The 27,312-nt window shown below is 32.9% G+C and overlaps 1 protein-coding gene across 3 annotated transcripts in view; it reads left to right on the forward strand.

Annotated features, from left to right (window-relative positions):
• yellow-e (L-dopachrome tautomerase yellow-e) overlaps positions 1-26,858 on the forward strand; it is a 51,269-nt gene extending 24,411 nt beyond the window's left edge. For all 3 annotated transcript variants that reach the window (XM_075297975.1, XM_075297984.1, XM_075297992.1), the window contains exons 2-5: positions 16,205-16,758; positions 18,783-19,122; positions 25,498-25,684; positions 25,756-26,858. In XM_075297975.1, the coding sequence (XP_075154090.1) occupies positions 16,438-16,758; positions 18,783-19,122; positions 25,498-25,684; positions 25,756-26,542 (1,635 nt within the window). In that variant the 5' untranslated portion in view covers positions 16,205-16,437 and the 3' untranslated portion in view covers positions 26,543-26,858. The remainder of the gene's footprint in view (positions 1-16,204; positions 16,759-18,782; positions 19,123-25,497; positions 25,685-25,755) is intronic.
• Positions 26,859-27,312: the final 454 nt, after the last annotated feature.

The raw sequence follows: 27,312 nt of genomic DNA on the forward strand, positions 1-27,312 counted from the left end.
ATAAAAATTACTGAAATCAGAGTATTTTCAGCTTCAGTTTATTTGAACTTTTGGTGGATTGCCTATCAAATATTTCATGAACAACTCGTGCAGTGTGGAACTGTTCTAAGTACACCATATTCGATACGAGACAGTTCCTATCTTCAATTGTTTGGGATCGAGTTTTAGATGTGGAACAATTTTATAGAGTTAAAAGGTAAAAGTTTGAACCATGTTACAAATTTAAAGCGGCTCTAATGGGAAAATTCATCTCCACGTCTGTCTTTATCTACGGAACACATAAGGAAGTGATGGTGGCGAGTATGTTCTTATTTATTTTTTAAAACTCCACACTAATTTTCGGATTTGCGTTTTTAGACTGGCTATGTCATCCCATTTATCATGTGCTCAGTTCGGACGCCACTTATAAATACTTGTATACTAAGAGTTCCAAAGATTTAACTACCATTGCCTGTCAATTCTGCAATCAATGCTGGAGGGTGTACTTTCAAAGGTGTATATTTTTTAATTGTTAATGTATTGTAATTTTATGTACTTTTCTGTTATTCAAAAAAATATGAATAAAATACAATATTCTGAAGGAAAAAATCATTTTCAATTCGGTTAAAGTGGGTGATATAACCATATAAAGAAAGGAGCAACGACCAATTCTATCGTCTAATACAACCAACTCTATATATAGTATTAGTTGGATTTTCCATAATTCGATTGAGTCGACCGAATTTGTCGGGTGTCACAACTGCTAACAGAAGGTTGCTGCAACTGCCAAAAGGAGGTTGGCAATAAATTCGGTTATCACAACCAATCTGTATTCTCTGTGTAGTTTCCTTCATCCTCTTTCTCAAGGTTTTAAACCAGTTAATAACTTTATGAACGACGTTTACAACTTTGCGACAGTTGCAAACCCAAACTAGCTTGATACAGACCATCTCTCTAAATATAAGTTTCACAAGTCGAAACTATAATTTAACGAGCAAAATAGGATACGTGAACACATCTCTAAAGAAATAGTCAAAATTCATACTTATTGAATTCTGCTTTTAAAATGACTTAGTAAAGAAAAGTATACATTAACATTGTTTTGATTTTCACCTAATTGCATTTGACACCAAAACACCAATTTGGACCCTTTTTTGGTAATATGTAACAGATGATTGCTATTGTGAAAAAATATTGAACATATTTCAAATAATTTTAACGAACATTGTGAAAGTTATGCCTCGATTTTAATACTTTTCTCAGAAAGTAAAATTTTTAATGTAACATACTTTAACTTGACGTTATTCTTTTTTGCATTAATAATCAGCAACACTCATTTCCTATCATCGTAAATATTCTATGTGAAGTGACCCGAATCAAGATTGACACACATAAATTTTGAAGTAGTCTGTACTCACCAATAGTGCTAAGAGTTGATTTATTAATACAAATACCATATGAAGTTCAATATTTACAGTATAATCTCTCTACTCCCAGGACTATCCAGTAGTCCGGACAGGTCGATTTTTTTGACATTTTTCCTCTGCAATCCGGACAGAAATATATGTCCGGATTGTAAGTATCCTCTAAGTAAGTGTCAACCTTTAACTGCCCACGTAGTGGTAAAATTTACCACCTCGCACACATGTTTACATGTATTATAAATAAGACGTTTAAAATAAAGTGCATGTACTCACCAATAGTGCTAAGAGTTGATTTATTAATACAAATACCATATGAAGTTCAATATTTACAGTATAATCTCTCTACTCCCAGGACTATCCAGTAGTCCGGACAGGTCGATTTTTTTGACATTTTTCCTCTGCAATCCGGACAGAAATATATGTCCGGATTGTAAGTATCCTCTAAGTAAGTGTCAACCTTTAACTGCCCACGTAGTGGTAAAATTTACCACCTCGCACACATGTTTACATGTATTATAAATAAGACGTTTAAAATAAAGTGCATGTACTCACCAATAGTGCTAAGAGTTGATTTATTAATACAAATACCATATGAAGTTCAATATTTACAGTATAATCTCTCTACTCCCAGGACTATCCAGTAGTCCGGACAGGTCGATTTTTTTGACATTTTTCCTCTGCAATCCGGACAGAAATATATGTCCGGATTGTAAGTATCCTCTAAGTAAGTGTCAACCTTTAACTGCCCACGTAGTGGTAAAATTTACCACCTCGCACACATGTTTACATGTATTATAAATAAGACGTTTAAAATAAAGTGCATGTTGATTTTTGAAAATACATATCGAAGCCCTCATTACAGAGTACGCTAAGTCGACTTAGCATGTTTTGATGGAGTTCGTTGTTTTTTATTCGGACTGATGTGAATTGCATCCTGTGAAAAGTTCGAATTTATTGGACATTTCTGTCAAAAGTTATGGTTAATATTGTACTTACTCTGTGACTAAAGTTTTAAAAAATGTCCAATCCAAAAAGGGCAAAAAGCTTTGTTCGGTTTAAAGTGCTCTAAGTAATTTTTAGCCATGTTCTATTATCACTATTTTGAGTTCGTATATACTAAAAAAAATATTAAAACAAGTGTATACGGCCGTAAGTTCGGCCAGGCCGAATCTTATGTACCCTCCACCATGGATTGCGTAGAAACTTCTACGAAAGACTGTCATCCACAATCGAATTACTTGGGTTGTGGTATCTTAAAACGTCTTAATATCGTTTTCTAAATTGTGAGTTAGTCCATACGTGGTATATATTAGACAAAAAAACTTATGTATAGGTAAGTCTACAAATAATTACGAATCGACATGGACTTTTGCACCGTAGAGAGCCAGAATATAAATATGGGGGCCGCTTATATGGGGGCTATATAGAATGATGAACTTGATATGGACCACTTTTTGTGTGATTGGAAATCGATTTATCTGAGGGATATATATAACTATAGACCGATATGGACCTAGTTACGCATGTTTTTTAACGACCATATACTAGCACAATGTACCAAATTTCAACTCACTCGGATGAAATTTGCTCCTCCAAGTGGCTCCAAAACCAAATCTCGGGATCGGTTTATATGGGGGCTATATATGATTATGGATTGATATGGACCACTTTTGGCATGGTTGTTAAATATCATATACGATCACCACGTACCAAAATTTCAAGCAGATCGGATGAATTTTGCTTCTCCAAAAGGCACCGGAGGTCAAATCTGGGGATCGGTTTATATGGGAGCTATATATAATTATGGGCTGATAGGAACCAATTCTTGCATGGTTGTTGGATACCATATACTAACATCACGTACCAAATTTCAACCGAATGGGAAGAATTTTGCTCTTCCAAGGGGTTCTGGAGGTCAAATCTGGGAATCGGTTTATATGGGGCCTATATATAATTATGGACCGATACCGACCAATTTTCACATGGGAGTTTGAGGCTATATTTTAACACCACGTACCAAATTTCAACTGAATCAGATGAATTTTGGTCTTCCAAGGGGCTCCGGAGGTCAAATCTGGTGATCGGTTTATATGGGGGCTATATATAATTATGGACCGATGTGGACCAATTTTTGCATGATTGTTAGAGACCATATACTAACACCATGTACCAAATTTCAGCCGGATCGGATGAAATTTGCTTCTCTTAAAGGCCTCTCAAGCCAAATCGGGGGATCGGTTTATATGGGGGCTATATATAATTATGGACCGATGGGGACCAATTTTTGCATGGTTGTTAGAGACCATATACTAACACCATGTACCAAATTTCAGCCGGATCGGATGAAATTTGCTTCTCTTAGAGGCCTCGCAAGCCAAATCGGGGGATCGGTTTATATGGGGGCTATATATAATTATGGACCGATGTGGACCAATTTTTGCATGGTTGTTAGAGACCATATACTAACACCATGTACTAAATTTCAGCCGGATCGGATGAAATTTGCTTCTCTTAGAGACCTCGCAAGCCAAATCGGGGGATCGGTTTATATGGGGGCTATATATAATTATGGACCGATGTGGACCAATTTTTGCATGGTTGTTAGAGACCATATACTAAAACCATGTACCATATTTCAGCAGGATCGGATGAAATTTGCTTCTCTTAGAGGCCTCGCAAGCTAAATTTGGGGGTCCGTTTATATGGGGGCTATACGTAAAAGTGGACCGATATGGCCCATTTTCAATACCATCCGACCTACATCAATAACAACTACTTGTGCCAAGTTTCAAGTCGATAGCTTGTTTCGTTCCGAAGTTAGCGTGATTTCAACAGACGGACGGACGGACATGCTCAGATCGACTCAGAATTTCACCACGACCCAGAATATATATACTTTATAGGGTCTTAGAGCAATATTTCGATGTGTTACAAACGGAATGACAAAGTTAATATACCCCCCATCCTATGGTGGAGGGTATAAAAAAGATTTTAAGACCGAAAATAAGGCATTTTCTATCTTATACGGGTTTGGAGAAATTTCAAACAAAAAAAAACTTTGAACTTGTTTCCTGTAAAATTCAGTTTTTAGATTTAGCGTACTTTGGAATGTAGAATGTACACGCAAAAAAATAATTCTTTCCTCCCAAACGAAATTTCTTTTCGCTGTGTGGAAGTGTATTTGGAAGAAAAGTATATACTTTTTGTGATAAACGTTTATTCTTTTCCAGGATGTAAAGACAAACTCAAAAAAAAAATGTTTTCTTGCTAATTGCATTTTCCCTCACATCTTTCTCACATCCACGAGGTTTTTTAGTTCTTAACACTTTTTCCTGTAATACCAACAATGTAGAAGAAATTATACGATTTTATAAATTTTAAAATTTTTTTACCTTTTGCCTGGACGGAGAATCGAACCGCGGACCATACACTTTGTAAGCCAACACACTAACCACTGAGCTATTTACCTGTTATGGTCATCAATAGATAAATATCCATATAAGTTATATTTATATAGCATAGCTTGCGGCGCCCACGAACCGAATAAACAAAGTTTATTTACCAGAAACAAACATTTAGTTTGGCACCGTGGAGCAGTGGTTGCTACGTCCGACTTGCATGCCAAGGGTCGTGGGTTCGATCTCTGCTTCGACCAAAGTTTTTTTTTATTTTTTTTTATTTACATATATTCCACATATGTTCGGAAGATTCTGAAAAAATGTTCAGCATTACATTCTAGTATATTAAATTTTGAACTGTAAAATGTGTCGTATTAAAGACCTAAAGTCTGAAAAGAACAGTGTTTGATATAAACGAAATGGACTGTGTTGTTGTTTCAAAAATAACTTTTTTATTGAAAAAATAAAAATTTTGTAACAAACGAATTTGTTTGGTGATAAAAGTTTAAAATTTTCGAAGCAATTCAAAAATCTCTAACAAAAGAAAAACGTTTTCGGTACACGTTTTCCAAACGTTTTTTTTTCTTTGCGTGTATAATGTGTTCTAATCGAGAAATGTAATAATTGTACAAAAACATATTTTTTTTTGTAAAAAAATCATTTTTGTGCATAAATGGGGGTAAAAAAAAACACCTTACCAGTTGTTTGGAGATAACAGCCGGATAACGACCCGAAACACTAATCAAAGTCGGTGAGTGAATGGTTTCGGGATCCTAAATCGATAAGTGGTCAAGTAAGTCCACCGACCTCAATCGCATTGAAAACCTTTGGGGCGAACTCAAGAGAGATTTCTCCAAGCTTCCCTGCAGGTAACAAAAAAAAAACAATTTTGGGAAAATATTCAAATAGTATGGTATAATATACAGTAGATAGGGTCACGAAAAAAAGTTGATGCGGCCCAGTTTTGTAGCATATTCGAAGACAATTTCAGAACACCAAAACTTTTTTCCGTGCACCCTACGACCCCCCGAAATACAATTTATTGTGATGTGTCGTCATTTGAAGTCCGATCGAAAAGAAACGCATATCGTTGTTCGTGGTTGATCATGGGATATATTTCGTGCATTGGCCATTTTTGACTCCGACGTCAAATTTGATTTTTATTTTTTTATTTCGCTTCGTATACCCGTATGATGCCCATTTCTGATAACCATTATAAAGATCTTAACAAAATATGAAAATTTTGCTTTTGAAGTATTTACTTATATTCATAAACAAAAAAGTTACAGAGATTTTAAAAAGTCAATAGGTCACAAAAATATGGACGAACTTAAAAAATCATGTAGCGAAAGTGATTGTTAGGCTCTCAAATTGTTCTAGCAAACACACATGCACTTTGCATAACACGAATTTCTAAGCAATAAACCAAACAATATAAACTTTTCCACATTTAAGATACTGTAAACTGCAGCACTTTATGTTTGCAGTCTTTATTTACTAAAAATATTTAAAAAAATGCTTTCGTTAAAGCTGCTCCCTGTAGACAAAAACAAAAAGCATTCCCGAGACCATTGTCTGTAACGAAACCAAAACAAAGTCGACACAAATCTTACAATTGAGCGTCTAAGATGGAAAGGATTAAAGGCAACCTAAACGCATGTTACGATAGACTACATGACACTAGTACACGTTTTTCAAAGTGTTAAATGACCATTTTTTGATACTATCGAATTTGCATAATGGGTGTTATGGTGGGAGATCGTGATTGTAATTTGTATCAAAACTTTATTAATTCAAAATATGTATATGACGTAGTGCAATTTTACATACATTTGTCACAAACTACACTAATAGAAACAATTTCGTTCCATATTCGTGAACGGACGGTGCACCCAAAAAAAAGTGAAGCCACCGTGGAAGAAAATATAGGTTTATTTTAGAAAATTTTAACTAAAATAGTTTTCTAATTGCAACATGTTACAAATAAGTTAATACTTTTTGTCAAATTGAAGAAAATTTATTAAACATAATTAATTTTTTTCTCTTGTTTAAGAAAAAATTTACTCATTTGAGAGACTTATGAACTCAATTTAAGCAAACTTCTGCCATTTTAGGAAAATATGAACTATTTTATTTTTTAGTAAAATTGTTCACTATATTTGTATACAACTTTTTTTCTTATTTTTAGTTCACGTCATTAAAGTTAGCAAAAAATTATTCAAATAAGGAACATTTACTCATATTGTGCAAAATTTAACTAAACTCAACTAATCTTCATGAACTAAAATAAAGTTCAGTTGGCATTAGAGCCCCTTTTTTCTGGGTGTGACAAAATGAAACGGAAACGTTCACAAAAAATCAAAACGGAATGTTCACAGTTTTGTCCACGGGCGTTCACGATTTCATGAACGGCTTTCGTTTTTCTTTGGCCATGAAAAGTCTTAAAATAATCGTTAGATGTTATTATGGCAACTCCCTCGCTGGTACAATGTGCTAAGTCGACTGTTAACGCGTATGGTGCAGAAAAGACAGGTTCGAGTCACGCTAGCAGAAATCTTTTTTTTTTATTTTGTTTATAAAGTCGTAACCATAACGTTTTCAGATTATGAACGCTGGTAGTTGTTTTGACAACGCATGGTGTCATTTTATCGTTGTCAGATTGACACCGCCTGTTCTCAGTTTGACACCATATGTGTGTTGATTCACTTTCATGAACGAATCGTTTTGAAATGAGCACGCCGAGCATAATTTTTTCTGTGTGTATATTGAACATATAAAATAATCCCAAAAAAAAGCGAAAGAATTGAAAATTGGTGGTATGAACTGTAGTTTAAGTAACGTTAGGTATAAAATATATAGAGTGAAGACTAGTTTTTAGCTCATTGTCCTTCCGCGCAACAATATAGTGTAATTCTAATGTAAGGTTAAAGTGGCAGCCCGATTTATTTTCAGGCTCACTTAGACTATTCAGTCCACTGTGATAATTCTAATGTTATGACATGATTACATTGCAATGGATGCTAAATCGTAAATGTCTGGCTAGTTATTACTTCCCAACCGGGTCATTGAGCAAGTTCACCACTTATATCACAATGGACTGAATAGTCTAAATGACCTAGCAAAACAAAATTGGAAGTTGTTCCACAAACATTTCTTCTTCACTAATAGAAAAAGTTTCGTTATATTAACGAAATGTGTCGTTAATACAACGAAATTTTTCGTTATTATAACGAATTTTCTGTCAATCAACGAAACGTTTCGTAATATTAACGAATATTTTCATTGTATTAATGAAAATGTTTCGTTATATCAATGAAGATTTTTCGTTGGCTGACTTTTAATGAAATTTTCTTTGTGTGTAAAGCGCATCCCGGGATCCCCCATCGATTTTTTTCCACTTCCGATGCAGCCCTTTTGGCCAAGTATTAGAAAGTACGCAATTAGATTATTTTAATTCAAGTTTTGGAAAATTAAATCTTAAAAAAATTAGAAAATCAATAAAAAAGGTGGAAAATTTCAAAATAATAACTTCAATTTCATTCTCGTTGGGATTTGAATCTGTACACGCACAGAAAAAACATGTTTGGACATGGTTGGCGCATACATTTAAAGCTTATCTACAGTATGTAATTATCGCGAAAACCATGTATTTTGTCTTTGTAAAAATAATTTTCGAGCGGAGAAAAATATATGTTGGCAATAAGCATTTAAAATGCTTCTCAAATGCCGCAAACATGTTCTATTAATTAAATGATAGAATTTGAGACCATTACATGGTCGGGAAAATCATGTACCTGACCATTAAATTTTTTGACTGTTTTGCAGAGAAAAAAATATTTTATAGATTAGGAATAGACATGTCTATAACCATTACATGGCCATAAAGACCATGTATATTTTTTCGTGACCATTTAATTTTTTTACTTTTTTGCAGCGAAAAGAATTTTATAAAAACATTGAGTAGGTACACACGATTTTCATTTTGCGCGTCAGTCGCGTGTTGATTGTTGCTTCGAATGGACGGAGAATATGGAATTACTGTGTTTTGTGTTAATAAAAAGGAAAGTGTAAAAGGAAAGTGTACCTGGTTTTTGTTCTGCATTTTGCTTATGGTATAATTTATTTCTATTTGCAGTTACATGATGCCTGCATTTTTAAATTTGATGGGCACGAAGTAAATATGGAATGAGTACTTATTGTTGAAACTGAACCAAAATAGAGCGTGTAAAAATATGAGGTGTTTGCTTGCACGACATAATAAATACAAATAAACAATGAATTAGTTTATAAATAAATAAAAACAAATAAATAAAGTTAATTTAGTGTTTTCTTTTCTCAAGTGGCGTCCTTTCTTCGACGACGAAAAAAGTTTTTCCATTAAGATCAAAACGTTTTAGGCTGTGACCATGTTCTTTTAACTGGAAGAAAAACATTTTTGACGAATACCATAACATTTTAGATCGTGACCATTGTATTTTGATTCAAACAAAATTCTTTTTATCAATATAATAACATTTTAGATGAGGACAATTTTATTATTTACATGGTCGCCGCAAAAATAGCACCTATCATATTATTTTGCTCTTCGAATATGATTGTGACAATCATGTATCTTCTCTGCGTGTACCGTTTGACTTTTCCACTTCCATGGAAGTTTTTTTGGTAAGGTTTTGCAAATTACCGTAATTATTAATTAATTTTGATTGATTTTTAATGGAAAAATATATGCCGAAAATAAAAACGATGCACATTTAAAAAACAATCTTTGAAAAAAAAAACAAGTAAGGAAAGTCTAAAGTCGGGCAGGGCCGACTATATTATACCCTGCACCACTTTGTAGATCTAAATTTTCGATACCATACCACATCCGTCAAATGTGTTGGGTGCTATATATAAAGGTTTGTCCCAAATACATATATTTAAATATCACTCGATTTGGACATTTGATAGACTTTTACAAAATCTATAGACTCAAAATTTAAGTTGGCTAATGCACTAGGGTGGAACACAATTTTAGTAAAAAACAAGTAAGGAAAGTCTAAAGTCGGGCGGGGCCGACTATATTATACCCTGCACCACTTTGTAGATCTAAATTTTCGATACCATATCACATCCGTCAATTGTGTTGGGGGCTATATATAAAGGTTTGTCCCACATACATACATTTAAATATCACTCGATCTGGACCGAATTAGATAGACTTCTACAAAATCTATAGACTCAAAATTTAAGTCGGCTAATGCACTAGGGTGGAACACAATGTTAGTAAAAAAATAGGGGAAACATTTAAATCTGAAGCAATTTTAAGGAAACTTTGCAAAAGTTTATTTATGATTTATCGCTCGATATATATGTATTAGAAGATTAGGAAAATTAGAGTAATTTTTACAACTTTTCGACTAAGCAGTGGCGATTTTACAAGAAAATTGTTGGTATTTTGACCATTTTTGTCGAAATCAGAAAAACATATATATGGGAGCTTTATCTAAATCTGAACAAATTTGGCACGCATAGCAACAATGCTAATTCTACTCTCTGTGCAAAATTTCAACTAAATCGGAGTTAAAAATTGGCCTCTGTGGTCATATGAGTGTAAATCGGGCGAAAGCTATATATGGGAGATATATCTAAATCTGAGCCGATTTCAACCAAATTTGGCACGCATAGCTACAATGCTAATTCTACTCCCTGTGCAAAATTTCAACTAAATCGGAGTTACAAATTGGTCTCTGTGGTCATATGAGTGTAAATCGGGCGAAAGCTATATATGGGAGCTATATCTAAATCTGAACCGATTTGGCTGATATTTTTTCGTTTTTCGAGACTCATAAAATATTCAGATGTACGGAATTTGAGGAAGATCGGTTGATATACACGCCAATTATGACCAGATCGGTGAAAAATATATATATGGCAGCTATATCTAAATATGAACCGATTTTTTCCAAAATCAATAGGGATCGTCTTTGAGCCGAAACAGGACCCTGTACCAAATTTTAGGACAATCGGACTAAAATTGCGAGCTTTACTTTGTACACAAAAATACACCAACAGACAGACAGACAGACAGACAGACAGACAGACGGACATCGCTAAATCGACTCAGAATTTAATTCTAAGCCGATCCGTATGCTAAAAGGTTGGTCTATGATTACTACTTCTTGGCGTTACATACAAATGCACAAACTTATTATACCCTGTACCACAGTAGTGGTGAAGGGTATAAAAAATGTTTGATAAAAAATTGCCGCTGGTGAGATTTAAACCATTGTTCTTTATTTTATCGTTCATAACAATAAAGAACATCTCAGGAAGTAGTAAAAATTTCATGCCGCGGTGTCATATTAGGTTCATATAGCAAATATTTGAATATATCGTACGTTTTGATGCATCGTGCTCAATGGAGTTTGTGGCTGAGTGTGCTCAATTCCAATTAAAATTTGATCATATGAAGATTTTACAACCTCCATCAAACGCAAAAATAGCAATAAAATTTAAATTGTTTAAAATATCTTCTCTTTATACGTCCAGCATTGATTTACAACACTGCCAATGTAAATTTTTATTACACATATTAATATTTTTTCTCTCAATTAACTTTATCACCCAGGATAATTGACTATCGAATTACTTGAAACGATTACTTGAATGCCTACAAACAAACAGTTGTTATGTCTATGCGATAATTAATGCAAATTAAACAGACTGTGGCACAAGCCGAACAGACCAGAACTCCGGCTGCGAAAACACAGCACAACAAAGTGCCAAAAGGATGGAGACAGGCAATTTGTTTCCATTCCGGATCCACACCCCCCCCCCCCTCGCCCCCTGCAATGCAATTACAAGATTCATAATTGACGGCGTTAAAATCAATGTTTAGGTGGTCCATTAACTATCACATTAACTAGCCATGGTTATGACCAATGAAATGACGCTTTAATCCGATAACAGTAGTTTCATGTTTTGATTATACGTCTGTGCAGTACAAATCAAATGCATTTAAAGTAGCATCAATCGTTGCAAAAACTCCTTGTGATATCTACACCCAAGGAATAAATAAATATAATTTTAATTTATGTGTTTTTTTTTAATACAAAGATTAGGATCATAAACTCTTCTTTTAGAGATTCCAATGCATGCACATTTTGTCATGTATATAACAAACAATCTATACACGTACAGAGGAAACATATTTGGACTAGAGGTGTGCACGTGAGTAATATTTTACTCACGCTCACGCACACTCACGACGGAAAAATCTTACTCACGCACACTCACGCACGATATTGTTTGGTAGGACTCACGCAAACTCACGAAAAGAAAATTTGTATTCACGCACACTTACGCGCGAAAATGACGTGACTCACGAAAAATACCGTGACTCACGAAAAATATCGTGACTCACGAAAAATGTCGTGACTCACGAACAATTTTTTGAGTAATTTACCTTAGCGACGCGTCTGAAAACATGAGCATTATTAAAATCGAGAGCGTTATTACACTCTTAACATCCCAGGTGTCACTAAAATTGTAAATGAATTTAACTCTTAAGCGTTTTATGTTGGTGAGCAGGATTATTTTCGTGAGCGTAAATCTTTACTCACGCACACTCACGAAGATAATATTTTCGTGACTCACGCTCACGCACGACATTTTGGTTTGTTAATCACGCTCACGCACACTCACGCCGTTGCCATGAGCGTGACTCACGACTCACGCGTGAGTCACGAAAATTTTCGTGAGTCACGACAATTTCGTGTCACGTGCACACCTCTAATTTGGGCATGGTCGCCGCATTCATTTAATGCTTATCTGGAGCATATAATTGTCACAAAAACCAAGTATTTTGTCTTTGTGAAAAGAATTTCCTAGCTGAGAAAAATGTATATTTGGAATAAGCATTTAAATAGTTCTCAAATGATTACGCAACCAAAATTATTAAATTAAGTATTAAGGACAAATTTCTTTAAAATAATGAAATTTTAATTAAAACAAAGTTTATAATCTTAGCTTCAAAAATTTTTTCATTAAATTTAGAACACAATTTTTGTAAATTTGCGTCCCTCCGTTAAAGTCGCATGTCTTTGGACTAAGGATAATTTTCCTTAAAGTAAAGAAACACATTTTTGGTTTAAATTAACTGAAATTTGAAACTTTAGATTTAAGATAAAAACGCTTCAAATATAGGCTAAGACTTATTTTGAGGATTAAGAAAACATTTTTTACTTTGAAGTATCCGTTATAATTTGGATTTTTAAACTAGCATTTGTTTGTACTGAGTACCTTCATTAATAGATAATATGGAAGATTATGCAACTTAAATTGTAGGACTCAAAATTTACGCAATGCTAAGGACAAAATTCTTTAAAACAATGACATTTTAATTAAAAGAAAATTTATAATCCTGGCTTCAAAAATTTTTTTCATTAAACTTAGGACACAAATCTTGAAATTTTGCGTCTCCCTGCTGAAGTTGTAGATATTTGAAGTAAGTCAAATTTTCCTTAAAATAAAGAAACACATTTTTAATTTAAAGAAATCGTTTTTAACTCAGCTGACATATTAATTTTTTAAATTTAAGATAAAAACGCTTCAAATATAGGCTAATACTTATTTTATTTGCATCTTTGGTTTAAAGTTTTTTTTAGCATTAATAAAACTGTTTTTACTTTGAAGTACCTGGCATAATTTGGATTTTGAAATTGGAATTTGTTTGTACATAAATACCTTTATTAATATATCAAAAAGAAAATAAAAACTCGATGAATGAGATATGTTTCCAATTTTAATTTATTTGATCATAGATTTAAAGCCAGGGAGGTACGTAAAAAATGTCTTTATTTTAAAGAAGCCGCATCATTGGCTCGGAATCAATACCAAAATCCTTAAGGGAAGGTCAAAATCTTTGGATACAAGTAAACTTTTTTTGAGTGCAGGGAGTAGAATTAACATAGTAACTATGCATATGAAATTTAATTGAAATCGGTTCAGATTTCGATATAGCTTCCATATATATGTTTTCCGATTTAGACCAAAATACCCACATTTTCATTATAAAATCGACACTGCTAAGTCGATAACTTGTAAAAATGACTCAAATTTCCCTATTACTCTAATACACATCTATCGACCGATAAATCATAAATACGCTCTTGCGAAGTTGCCTCAAAATTGGTTCAGATTTAAATGTTTCCCATATTTTTTTAGTAACATTGTGCTTCATCCCAGGGCATCAGCCGATTTAAATTTTAGTACTAGAGATTTTGTAGAAGTACAAAAAATTATCTCCAAATCGGTTAAGATAGAAATATTTGTATATGGGAATATAAACATTCATGAAGGATTTGAGATGTTAACACAAATTTTGGTCTACAAAGTGGTGAAGGGTGAAGGGCCCCGCCCGACTTTAGACTTTACTTATTTGTTTCGAGTTTTTAACGAATACCATAACATTTTAGATCGTGACCATTTTCTTTTAATTCAAGTACAATTCTTGTTATCAATATCATAACATTTGAGATGAGGACTATTATATTTTTCTTGAAACTATGTCCACTGAGCCAACATGATTGTAGGCGAAAATGTTACTTGGTCGCAGCAAAAATAGTTCCATTTAACATGTTTCTTCCCTGCGTGTACACTGAAAAAAAAAGCATACCCTGTTCCAAAGATTTTGTCTTTACCCTAAAAATTTTGGTATTGGTTCCGAGCCAAAGAAGCGGAGAATACAAATAAGGACACTTTTAAGACACAATTCTCTTTTAAATTTGGGGTTTGTGAACTTGTTTCTAGGAAGCAAATTGAAATTGTTCGTATTTTCAGGTTTTTTCTTCATTTGCTATCAAAGTCCTTTAAAAACAAGTTAACGTCAACTTTATTTTCCAAATTAAAACTCGACTTCCAGTAGAAATTATGCTATGTTTCATGTAAAAAACGTCTTTAAAATAAAGTGTTGAAAAACATGTCCTATATTTGAACGATTTTTTGCTTTGTAGTAAAGGTGCAAAAAGACAACAAATTTAAAGACAATTTCATTAATTTTCAAGAATTTTTCTGAATTATTAAAGCCAAGTTGACCTTAGCCCAATTTTTTTTTCTTTCATGTTATGATACCTATTTTTAAGTCAAATCACTTAATTATAAGTACAATACGACTTCATTGAAAAGTTTATCGACTTGTGGACAAGGAAAAAAACTTTATATTAGAGAAAGGCGTCTTCTATGCTAAGCAAAATTTGCATTAGTAGGGTAAATGAGCAAATGTGGTATAGGCTGGTAATGTGGTATAGTAGTTTTTTTCTCTATCTAACAACATACGAAGAACTAAACCAAGCTGAATAGATTGTGGCTGTCAGAAAATGAAGCTATCAAAGATCAATTTGATTTTTGCAACTCTTTCTTTGTGCCAGTTGAAAGAATTCACATTTACCCGTGCTCGAAGGTTTTTTTTGGTGGTTCTTAATCATTTCGTTTTGTGTGAAGATATATTTTAAATTTATTAATTTTCGGATGTAAATAACTGACGAGTACGAAATAAGCATAAAATGTATGCAATTGTGATACACATATTGCATTTATATTTTTTTACAAAAAAATTACATTATGGTGTACCACATTACCTGCACATTTTATGAATCCGTGCTTAATGTGTTTTTTAATAAATTCGCAAATATATCCGAAATTATGGGTTTCTAATTTTTCGCTCATAGTTGCGTGGATGGCTAACACTAGTAAAATGAATGTGGTAAAATCTTAGCCTCGTCGAAGAAAAACAAAAAAATTGGCTTTCGAAAAACAAATGGGTATACCACATTTGCTGCACTTACCCTATTTTAAAGACATGAAATCTTTGATCTCACGACAATATTTTTTTCAGTGTATATAGGAAAGGATTTTGTTCTTAAGTGCATAAAACAATTGGTTATTTGTTTTTTATCAAAAAATAATTTTTCACATAATCTACGAAATTACGAAATATTTCATTTTAAAGCCGCTAATCTGGTGATGTTATGTTCCATTGGTTTGTGTTTGAATAACTTTAATTTTCGAATATTTCGATTCATCTTCGGTGAGCATCAAACATTGTTTTTAAGGACCCTCACACGTGACCCTCGATACCAACAATTCCGGTCTTGTTCAGTGGATGGGTTCTTCGTGCCTAGTAAATAGATCTCAGTCGGTTACAAGATTCTTTGGAAGTACAAAGTTTTTATGTTTTAACCGATAATTGTCGGTGCAACTGTAAAATCGCAATGTACATTCTTCCAGGATTTTTTGAACTTGACTCAAAACAAATTTGTAAATCAACTTTGACAGAGCATAAGCGTGTCCATATTCACCGATAACAATAAACTTGTCAATTATTTATGCTATACCATCAACACTTTGTCTTCTCATTTACAGATATGCCTTCACGTGATACCAACCGGTTCATTCACATCCATATAACAAACTAGACATACATCGAAGTGGTCTTCTTCGTTTACCTCCCAAGACCTGTCACAATCTAGTCATTGCAGACAAATAGTGAATCTCACGAAAGCATCGGTGTCTGCCTACAGACTACCGGCATTGTTGTTTTGAATCATCCAGCGAGACAGGCTAATCGCTTCAACAATACTTCCACGGTAGTCATTATGACTAAATTATGGTTTGGACTTGTGCTGGTCACCATCGTCACTCAGATAGGTTTGTGTCTTGGCGGTCATCTGGATGGTGGCTATCGTGCGCGATCTTCATTGCAAGTGCTTAGACAATGGAAAGTATTCACGTACAATTTCCTACCTCATGCTCCGATACAAGATGTGAATTTTTATAACCCGTCTAATATCCTAGCCACGGGTCTGGCGGTTACACACGACCGCATGTTCATTGCCACACCAAAGCTCTTCGCTGGTGTGCCATCGACACTCAATTGGCTTTCCCTGGGAGATTTCGATGACTCGCCAGTGTTGAATGTAAGTATGTTCGTAAAGCATATGCGATAATTGTGAGGAACAGAAAAATAAAAACAGATAGAAATATGTTGCGAAGTGTGTTGGTTAGTTTTTTTTTAATATAAACTAGAGAATATTATAATTGCATAAATATAGAAGGGGGCATTTATCTGAATCGAATCCATTTATAGCCTATTAAGAAACACTTTTAATAAATAATGTCGGTATTTTCCAAAAAAGATCTTAACTAGAATCTAAGAAACACTTTTACTCATGCACATTCAGCGGTGCCAACTCTGACGATTTTTCGTCATTTTGACGATTTTTGATGGTAAATTTGGCCTCTGACGATTTGACGACGATTTTAAACAACTTAGTTATGAGATGACGATTTTTTAAAATGCTGGACTCAAGTGTTTCCTTTTAAGGGTTTTTGACGATTTTTCAAAGAGATGTAGTTATAAGTTGACGATTTTCATAAGTTGTAATGTAAACATGTTATTTTGGATCTCAATAATATGACAATTTATATGTAGCTTGCTCCCAGCCGTCTCCAATGTAGAAAGAAATTTCAAAGCAATCAATATAAATAAACCTAAAATTGGAAATCCCTTTGAAACTGAAACATTGCAAGGTATTCTTTTGTCTATAAACTATTTAAAGCGAAATAATTTTGATTGCTATGAAACCAGTTTAGTTAAATTCAATTTATTTATTTATTCATTACCGATAATAGTAATAATAAAAAAAATTATACATGAGCAAGTAATAAGGATTTAAATTCGCTTGGAGAATAAGAAATTTTTCTGTCAAGAAAATTTTGTTAAACAATGTAGTACATATGGTCACAATCAGATATATTAATTTAAATTAATTAAAAATTTATTTCAATTAATCGTCGTTTAAAAAACTGGAAACTATATGACTTACTTAGAGATTTAAATGGCATTATTCATGTAACTAAAATGAATAAACCCCTTTTTTTAATAACAGCTTTATTGTGTATACAATATATGGATGCCTCAGATGTTTGAATAAAATTTTTATTTTGTTCCTAAATCTTTTTTTTCAACTGTTTTATGAGTGACGATTTTTTGACGAATTCTTTGGGATGAATTGACGATTTTGACGAAAAATATTTTTAAAATTGACGATTTTCAGCCCAAAACAGTTGGCACCACTGTGCACATTCCCTCACGATAGGAATTGACGCTCGTGCTAGCGAAATGATAAACCATACGCACACACGCTCATGCACGAACAACGCTCAAAGCCTCACGCACCGTGAAGGTGATTGAAATCGGTGTGCATGTATTTAATTATGAACGTGAGGTTGTTCGTGAATGTGATTTTTTGTGTGCCAATATTTTACCGTGAGTGTGAATTTTATTGTGAACGTTAATTTTATCGTGAAAGTAAATTTATCGTTAATGTGAATTTTATCGTGAGCGTGAATTTTACCGTGAATGCTATTATTAGTAAATAGTAATTATTTTCAAATTTGTAGATTTTTGAATTTTCGGCAAAAATTTATTTTTCAATTTTGTTTTCAGATTACACTGAAGTACTATTGATTTCATGGAAAAAACATATTTTTTAGAAATACGTTATGATGTTTTAAATGCAACAAACATGATTTCGTAGAATTCGTTCAAAATTTTAAGACGTAAGATTTTTTTCTGGTTGGATCTTAAAAGATACAGTGTGCATTTAAATGTTAACATAAGAATATGTTTTGCATTTGCTCATGATCTGAATATTTGTCTTATTAAGGCAAATTAAATTGTTTTTAGGAGCTTATGAGAATATTAGAGCACACGAATATACAAAAACCTGTTTTTGGTACTTAACATAAATATGCTTGGAGTAGCATTTTAAAACCTAGAAAACAAGCCCCTGAAGTATAAAAATATAAAAAATCTACCAGTACATAATAACTAAGCAAATTATCTCTTAAAGCAAACTAAAATTCTACTTTGTAGGGATTTCTCATATGATTGTTTACATTTAAAACACGAAGTTTTGTTTCGTTTCGTTTTCAACAGGCTTATCCTGACTGGTCATATTCCACTACGGGACGCACAGATTTCAAATGCAGTGATCTCGTGCTTGTATCAGTGTATCGTATGCGTTTGGATTCGTGTAACCGTTTATGGGTTTTGGATGCTGGTATTTCACGTTCTCTGGAGGATTATGAAAAAACGTGCCCTCCAAAGATTCTGGTATTTGATTTGAAAACCAATCAAGTCATACGACGCATAGACTTTCCCGCAGGAGTTCTGAGAGGCGAATCATTATTCACAAATTTGGTGATAGATGAGACAACAGCAAAATCTGGAACATGTGATGATGTTTTCGTCTATATTTCGGATACGGTGGAACCAGGTAATGTATATATGTCGAACTTTTATACAGGTTACCTAACCTACATTGAAAAAAATTTAAGTGATCACGAAGATTTCATAACCCTAAATTACGAATGCGAGATTTGCACAAAGTTTTTGCAAGCGGTTTGATCCTAAGAGTTAGCTTGTTCAACAGCGCTTGTACATTTTGATTTATAAATTGTGTGGTCGGTTAATTAATTCAGATATGTTTGATTTATTCACCTTATGCCCATTTTCATGAATCTCCGTTAGTGCTCCGTTAGCTAACGAACTTTTAAACCGTACTATGCACTCTTAGAAAAATATGTTTTTCATATGTTCCGATATAAACAAAATGTGTTTCGGGCACAATTTTAAAACACAATATATTTAAGTGCAAACACGGTATGTTCCTAAACTAACACTAAATGTTTGGGACATCTATGTTAATATGTTAGAATATATTATGTTTGGGGTATGAATGTTTCATAAAAATCATATGTGTGAATGCAAACATATATAAATTTACAAATTTCGACTAAACATACATATGTTGTGATATTTTATTCAAAGCGACAGAGAGAGTATAGAGAAAGAAATAGAGACGGAAACCGGTAGAGTTGACGGGATAGTCCACGTGGCAAACAAATGTATGTTTCTGTTAAATAATGTTATGTTTGCATGGGCTCGTGGGCGCTGCAAACTATGCTATATAAGTGTAACTTATAACGATAATTATCTACTGGTGACTATAACAGCTACGTAGTCCAGTGGGTAGTTTGTTGACTTACAAACTGTATAGTCCTCGGTTCGATTCTCCGTGCAGGCGAAAGGTAAAATTTAAAAAATGTATAAAAGTGAATAATTTCTTCAACATTATTTGTATTACAGAAAAAGGTGCCAAGAACTAAAATATTTCGAGGAAGTGAAAATTACGAGTATGTTAGGAAATGAGCAATCGTCTTTGGGAAAAATTCTTCCAAGCATATAATATTTTTGGGCTCAAAATGCTTCCAAACATATGATATGTTCACATAAAACAAACATATTAATTTTTCGGCAGTATCCAATAATATATGTGCTTCCTGCAAAATATGTTTGGAACATATGTTAAAGAAGCGATTTTTGTTGAGGGTGTGGACATATGGACATTTTGCTTATTTATCCCATATGCCTGTGATGATCTTAACTGCTGAAAAATTCTCAGCTAAAGTTAACCGGAGAGAAAGTATTTGCAATTTACTTTCTGTTAACTGGGAATCAAAATCTAACGGAGCTACATGAAAATGGCCGTTAATAATGAAAATTCACCAGTAGTGGAATTCTCCTTGTTTTTAAATTCTTGATTGTCAGAACTGTATTAAAAGAGATGCAATTTTAAGTAGTAGACCAGGTTTGTCCCTTTTCATAAATATAAAATACATGGTTTTAGAGAAAATTTAACGCTCTAAAAAAGTTGAATTACGGCATGTAGATAAAAGCACTAGCTGTTGACTTCACTTTTTTCTGAGTGTAAGACGTAGCATTCCTTAGCGTATGCTAACACTAGGCAAATAGTTGTCCAAAATGAGCGTCAAGCACTTCCGACATATGTGAATACTGCTTAGTTTCTTATCGTGATGTCACTATACCCAATATGAGTTAAAAATGTTTGCTGGTTTGACTGTGGCGAGGGAGTCTTTTTTGATTTCTGTCAAGTATTTGCCCAGTGTGACCGTACCGTTAGAACAGATAACACGAAATCAATCACGAAAATCGCGGATTCAATCATTTTTTTAATTGAAATGTCTTCAATCACGAAAATGATAGTATCAATCACCCATTTTGATTGAAAACCAACACGATTTTCAATGAAAAATTTAATTGACTTTTGTTTGCACAGACTTTTCCGTGAATCAATTAATTGTGTGATTGAATCAATTAAAAACGTGATTGATTTTTAACATAAAATTCATTCACAGTTTTAATGGAATCAATTCAAATTGTAATTAATTTCGCGACAAAAATAAATCAACTATTTGATTCATTCAATTAAATAATTAATTGAAATTGGCTATAAATTTCAATTAACAAATTTATATATTGCGCCCCCAAAATCGTATTTAGTTTTATTTGAAATAAAAGAAAATAGGGTTTTCTTATAAAATATATTTAATATTTTATTATTTTTTGAATTATGCAATAGACAAATAAATTTGGTTCTTGTCATTTGTGTTTTGTTCTAACATAACTTACAAATACAATTACTATCAATAACAACCCTGTAGGAAATTGAGGTGACTTTAAGTTAATAAATTGTTAGTCATAACTGAGTCACAGGTGACTCAAATCCTAACTCATTTCCCATGTAAAATCCTATTCAGTTTTAACACGTGTTGTCATTGGAACGAGTCAGTCCTCACTCAAACCTGCATAAGCTTCAGCTAACCAAAAGTTAGCTCAAAGTGAGTTAGCTTTAGGCTGATAATATATGAGCATACTATGAGTCAGCTCTTAACTGATTAGTTTATGGTGAGCTCTTTGTGGATAATAAAATATTTTGTTCACGAAATAAAATTGGTCACTAAAAGAAATGAATAAAAAATATATTATTTTAGTCCGTTTAATGTAAACAGGAAAACGGTATTTCACACACATTTCACAATTTCTTACCGTCAATAAACGTATATTGTTTTCCATTTTTACAATACCACAAAACACAAACACGGGTAATTTCAAATGCGTTCTCATATAGTTTTTCAAACCTTTACCACGTGGCCATTTTTTGTTGCACACTTTATTTATTTCAACCCTTTTCTATGATTTGTTTATGCACACATTTTGAATTTTTGGTTGTGCAAATATAAACTTTTGAATATTTAATTTGATTACAAATCATCTGGTGTATCAAAAATGTTAAAATTGTGGATATAATAGAAAAAATTGTAAAAACGAATCTCAGAGAGAATTTGTAATTCCCCCTATTTTCTTCGTTTATTCCTCATTTTGGGAACTGTCAGACTGCGTTTGACACCGATGGGTCATCTATTACTTAGTTATTTATGGGATCAATCACATGTGTAATTGGAAACGGAAAAAAATTTCAATCACGTTTGTAATTGAAAATTATTTCCGAATCGATTAACAAATTGATTGAACAAATATCAATAATTTTTTAAATTGGTTTTTATTCGGATTTGATTAAATAATTAATTGAATCAATTAACATATTAATTGAACCCGTTTCCAAATTCAATTAAGTGTTTAATTGAAAAATCATATACATTTGATGAGATGTGACTTTTTATGTATTTTGATCTGCTGAATTCGAAAAAAAAAATATTTTAATTTGTTTATGGAACAGTTTTTGAGATATCCCCTTATTTTTATATCTCGAGTTAGAAATGTCCGATTATATCGTTGTTGATACTTAAATGAAAGGTATTAAGATGACGAACAATCGTGTGAGTCTGTGATAAGTTAAGTGGTTCAAAAAATATCGATGCAAAAAGGGCAAATTTATAGGCGACTTTAAATATACTATGGGTAGTAGGAAATATACTGGACAATACAGATTCATTCACACATACATACATGCATTCATTTTTATCGACTACCTTATTTAACCAATATGTCATTTCTCGTAATTTATTGTCCAGTTTAAGCTAGGCTCGCTCATTACTAATGATCGTAATGAGCCAATAACCAGGTCTTTCAACAGGAATCCAAAAATAGCCATGAGAGTCTATTGGCGGTTTTTTCATTCATGCAATACAATAAGTTTGCGTGATCAAATTCGTGAATATGGTGGTAGTGATGGTGCCGGTGATGGTGACGGTAACGGTTGAAACCTAAGTAATTAGCGTTCCAATTACATGGAACATGTCTTACCATAGGAGTAGAATTTGCTATTGGCTTGTATTGAACACAAAACAATGGGAGTTAACGCGTTAAAACGGCTTCGCGTCCATAAAAGCATGAATCTTCGGAATTTTCTTCATTGAAGACCGATTGGAATGCCAGCAATTTGATATCGAACATTTGTTAACAAATATGTGCTTGAATTATTTGATTTATTCATTGATTTGCTTGTAGATTTTATTTCATTTGATTGGCACTTAAATCGAACGGAATTCAGTTTAGTAATCAAAATTATGAAAGGGTGTTTTAAATTCAAAACCATTTTTTTCGATATCGTTCACCATTGCTAAAAGTTTGCATATTGGAGGATATTAAAAGCAAACTCAGTTTGTTAACGCATCAAATTGCGATCATGTTCATAAAAACATGCACTTTTGGAATGTTCTTCATTTTGTAAATAAATTGTAACACACATTATTAGATATGGCACGATTATGATAACATACAATACGATTTAATCAATCTGTTGAGATTTTATTTCGTTTGAATGTTCAAACTACAACATTGTATTGGAATAACAGGCCAATTGAAAAGACCCTGACCACACACAAACACCCACAAAAAAATTAATCCTACACGAAAGAAAATTTAGTTTTTTTTTTTGAAAAATTTAACCAAATCTGTACAAATAAGTTAACTCTTTTTTTGCCATATTGAAGAAAATTTACTAAAACAATAAAAATATTTTTTTATGTTGTTTAAAAGATCTTAAAATTTTGAAGGTAAAAAATTGGAAGAATGTCTTTAGCACTATACTAATTTGAGTAATCAAAGTAAAATTTACTCACTTTAGAACAATACACGCAGAGAAGAAACATGATTGTCACAATCTTATTTGAAGAGCAAGATAATATGATAGGAACTATTTTTGCGGCGACCATGTAACATTTTCACCTGCAACCATGTTGGCTCAGTGAACATAGTTCTAAAAAAAATATAATTGGCATCATCTAAAATATTATTATATTGATTTTGTTTGAATGAAAAGACAATGGTCACGATTTAAAATGTTCAAAATGTTTTTCTTGTAGTTAAAAGAACATGGTCACAATCTAAAATGTTTTGATCTTTATGAAAAAACTTTTTTCATCGTCGAAAAAAGGACGCCACTTGAGAAAAGAAAACACAAAATTAACTTTATTTATTTGTTTTTATTTATTTATAAACTAATTCATTGTTTATTTGTATTTATAATGCCGTTCAAGCAAACATCATATATTTGTACACACTCTGTTTTATTTCAATTTCAACAATCAGTAATTATTCCATATTTACATCGTGCCGATCAAATGTACAAACGCAGACATCAACTGCAAATCAAAATAAATGATACATTTTTTCAATTACACTTTCCTTTTTTGTCTTCACATAAAACCACGTGCCACTTCTGAATACTGAAATTAGCAGTAAATACATATTTTCCGTCCAGTCCAAGAAACAATCAACACACGACTGACGCGCAAAATGAAAATCGTGTGTACCTGCTCAATGTTTTTATAAAATTCTTTTCGCTGCAAAAAAGTTAAAAATTAAATGGTCTTTATGGCCATGTAATGGTTCTAGACATGTCTATACTCAACCTATAGAAGTACTTTTTTCCCTGTAAAAAAGTAAAAAAAAATAATGGTCGGGTACATGATTTTCCCGACCATTTAATGGTCTCAAATTCTATCATTTAAATGATAGAACATGTTTGCGGTATTTGAGAACCATTCAAATGCTTATTGCCACCAAAAATGTATGGTGGCAATAAGCATTTGAATGGTTCTCAAATACCGCTCGAAAACTATTTTTACAAAGACAAAATACATGGTTTTCGCGGCAATTATTATTAGCAATTATTATTATTATTATTAGCATTAAATGGATGCGGCAACCATGTCCAAACATGGTTTTTCTGTGCGTGTATGAACTATTTAATAAAATTGTGTACTTCACTTCTTCTCCATTTTAGTTCATGTTATTAAAGTATGAAAGAAAAAATAATTAAGATAAGAAAAAATTTTCTCATATCGGCTGAAATTTAACTAAAATAAACTAATTGCCATTAACTAAAATTAAATTAAATCTAATATCTGGTTTTCAATTGATTTTCGGAGTATCTTTTGTGTTAGTGAAAAAATTTAAAAAAGTAAAATTGTGAAAAAATGTAAAAGAGAAAGAGAAAAAATAGACATCAATGATGAGGAACGAATTTTTGGATCGGATCGGGCTCTTCTCGTAGGAATGGTGTCCATGCGAAAGCACGATTCATTACCATCCAGTGTCATCAAATTAAGATTTGTACTGCATGTATTGTTGTTGTTATTATTGATGGTATTCGGATAATTGTTGTTTGTTTGCAAATTTTACCCATAATACGCCCATCATGAACTGGTACTAAAGACAGTTTTGCAATTTTTTCCTTCAAATTGGTCTAACAAGGGACTTTAAAAATTAAACCAATATAAACCATTGCAGCACATCTAATGATTCTAGAAATGTCTCTTTTTAGGAATCGTGGTTTACGACAGTATTCGAGACACAACTTGGAGAGTATCTCACCCAGCAATGTACCCCGATCCCGATTTTGCTCAAGCTGAAATTCTCAATGATAGGTTTGTACTTATGGACGGTATTGTGGGCTTCACTTTTGATCCTCACAAAGCCATTGTATACTTCCAGCCATTTGCAACGGACAGGTAAATTCCATTAATATATGGAATCAAGTATGCTCCGAACAGTGAATGATTTCATTTTTTTTTTTTTTCAGAATATTTTCTGTGACACGAGATGTTCTCAGAGCTGGCCCGATATCCATCAATCAAGTGTTGCCGGTTAAGCTTGTGGGAAAAAAATCGTCTCAAGGAATAAGCATAGCCGTATCACCACTCGACGGAAGTCTAATATTTAGCCCAGTGGCAGAAACTGCAGTTGCATCATGGAATTCGAACACCAATGAACAACATATCTTGGCACAAGATCAAATTCGTCTGCAATTCATCTCCGACATGACAGTTCCGGCCCACGATAATCGCCATGTGTACGTGATATCGTCAAAATTTCATAGATTCTTTTTGAAGAACCTTAATACCGATGAGGTCAATAATCGCATAATAAAAATTCCCTTACCTGGCATTAAAACGGCAAGTCCACTATACCACTTCCCAAACAGCTACCAGACAAGAACTTATCCGGGAATACCCTTACACCTACCACAGAATCATCATTATTATCAGTTAACGAATTCTATACAAGCAAAATCATTAACAGTTGAACCAGAGAAAGGTTACTTCACTCGGCCAAGAATCAGCAGTCATCCGTATGAATTTGATAATACCGGCATTATTAACTATTCCGTAAAGAATCCGTTTACATCTCTAAACCATGGTGAAACATTCCCGCCGCCAAAAGCCTCACGGAATCAAGATCAATATTCGTTTTTAGAGAGTTTAGCCGCAGTGCCAGCAGATTCTTTGAACTCACAACATCCACCTCTCCCAGACGTTTTCTATCAGAGGGCAGCTCGAAACGTAGATTTTGAGACCAAAAAACAATGATACTCACCCCACTAGCATTGAAACCATATATTCTAGTTCTCATGAGTATTGATTTTTTTAAATTGTGTAACTAACAGAAACCAAATCGAACAGTTCAAATGTTATAATATAACGGTCAATATTTATCAAATCGTTGTGTAGTAACATTTTGAGACAAACAAATTCAAAGCATACCATTAGGCGACATCAGTAGTGATTTGCCAGTGAAAACGTAAATAGGTGGTATAATGTAAATAAATTGTTATACAAGGCGTGAGTGTGTGTAAATAATAAATAAATAAATTATTAAAAAAAAAAAAAAAACTACAAAACCAAATGACGTACATTGGACTTTATTGGGAATTGCTAAAGTAAAATGTTTGGTGGGAAAAATAAACTACTTCACACGAACATTTTTCTAAATTCAACTTTTTCAGATTAACAATTTGAGATTTCAGATTAACTACAATCTACGAAATTACACCCTCTCATACACTGTTAGAAAAATATGTTTTTCATATGTTCCGATATGAACAAAATGTGTTTCGGGCACGATTTTAAACCACAATATATTTAAGTGCGAACATGTAATGTTCCTAAACTAACACTAAATGTTTGGGACATCTATGTTAATATGTTAGAATATATTATGTTTGGGGCATCAATGTTTCATAAAAATCATATGTGTGAATACAAACATATATAAATTTACAAATTTCGACTAAACATACATATGTTGTGATATTTTATTCAAAGCGACAGAGAGAGTATAGAGAGAAATAGAGATGGAA

Source organism: Haematobia irritans, chromosome 1 (genome assembly GCF_050003625.1).
Source record: "Haematobia irritans isolate KBUSLIRL chromosome 1, ASM5000362v1, whole genome shotgun sequence".
NCBI lineage: Eukaryota > Metazoa > Arthropoda > Insecta > Diptera > Muscidae > Haematobia > Haematobia irritans.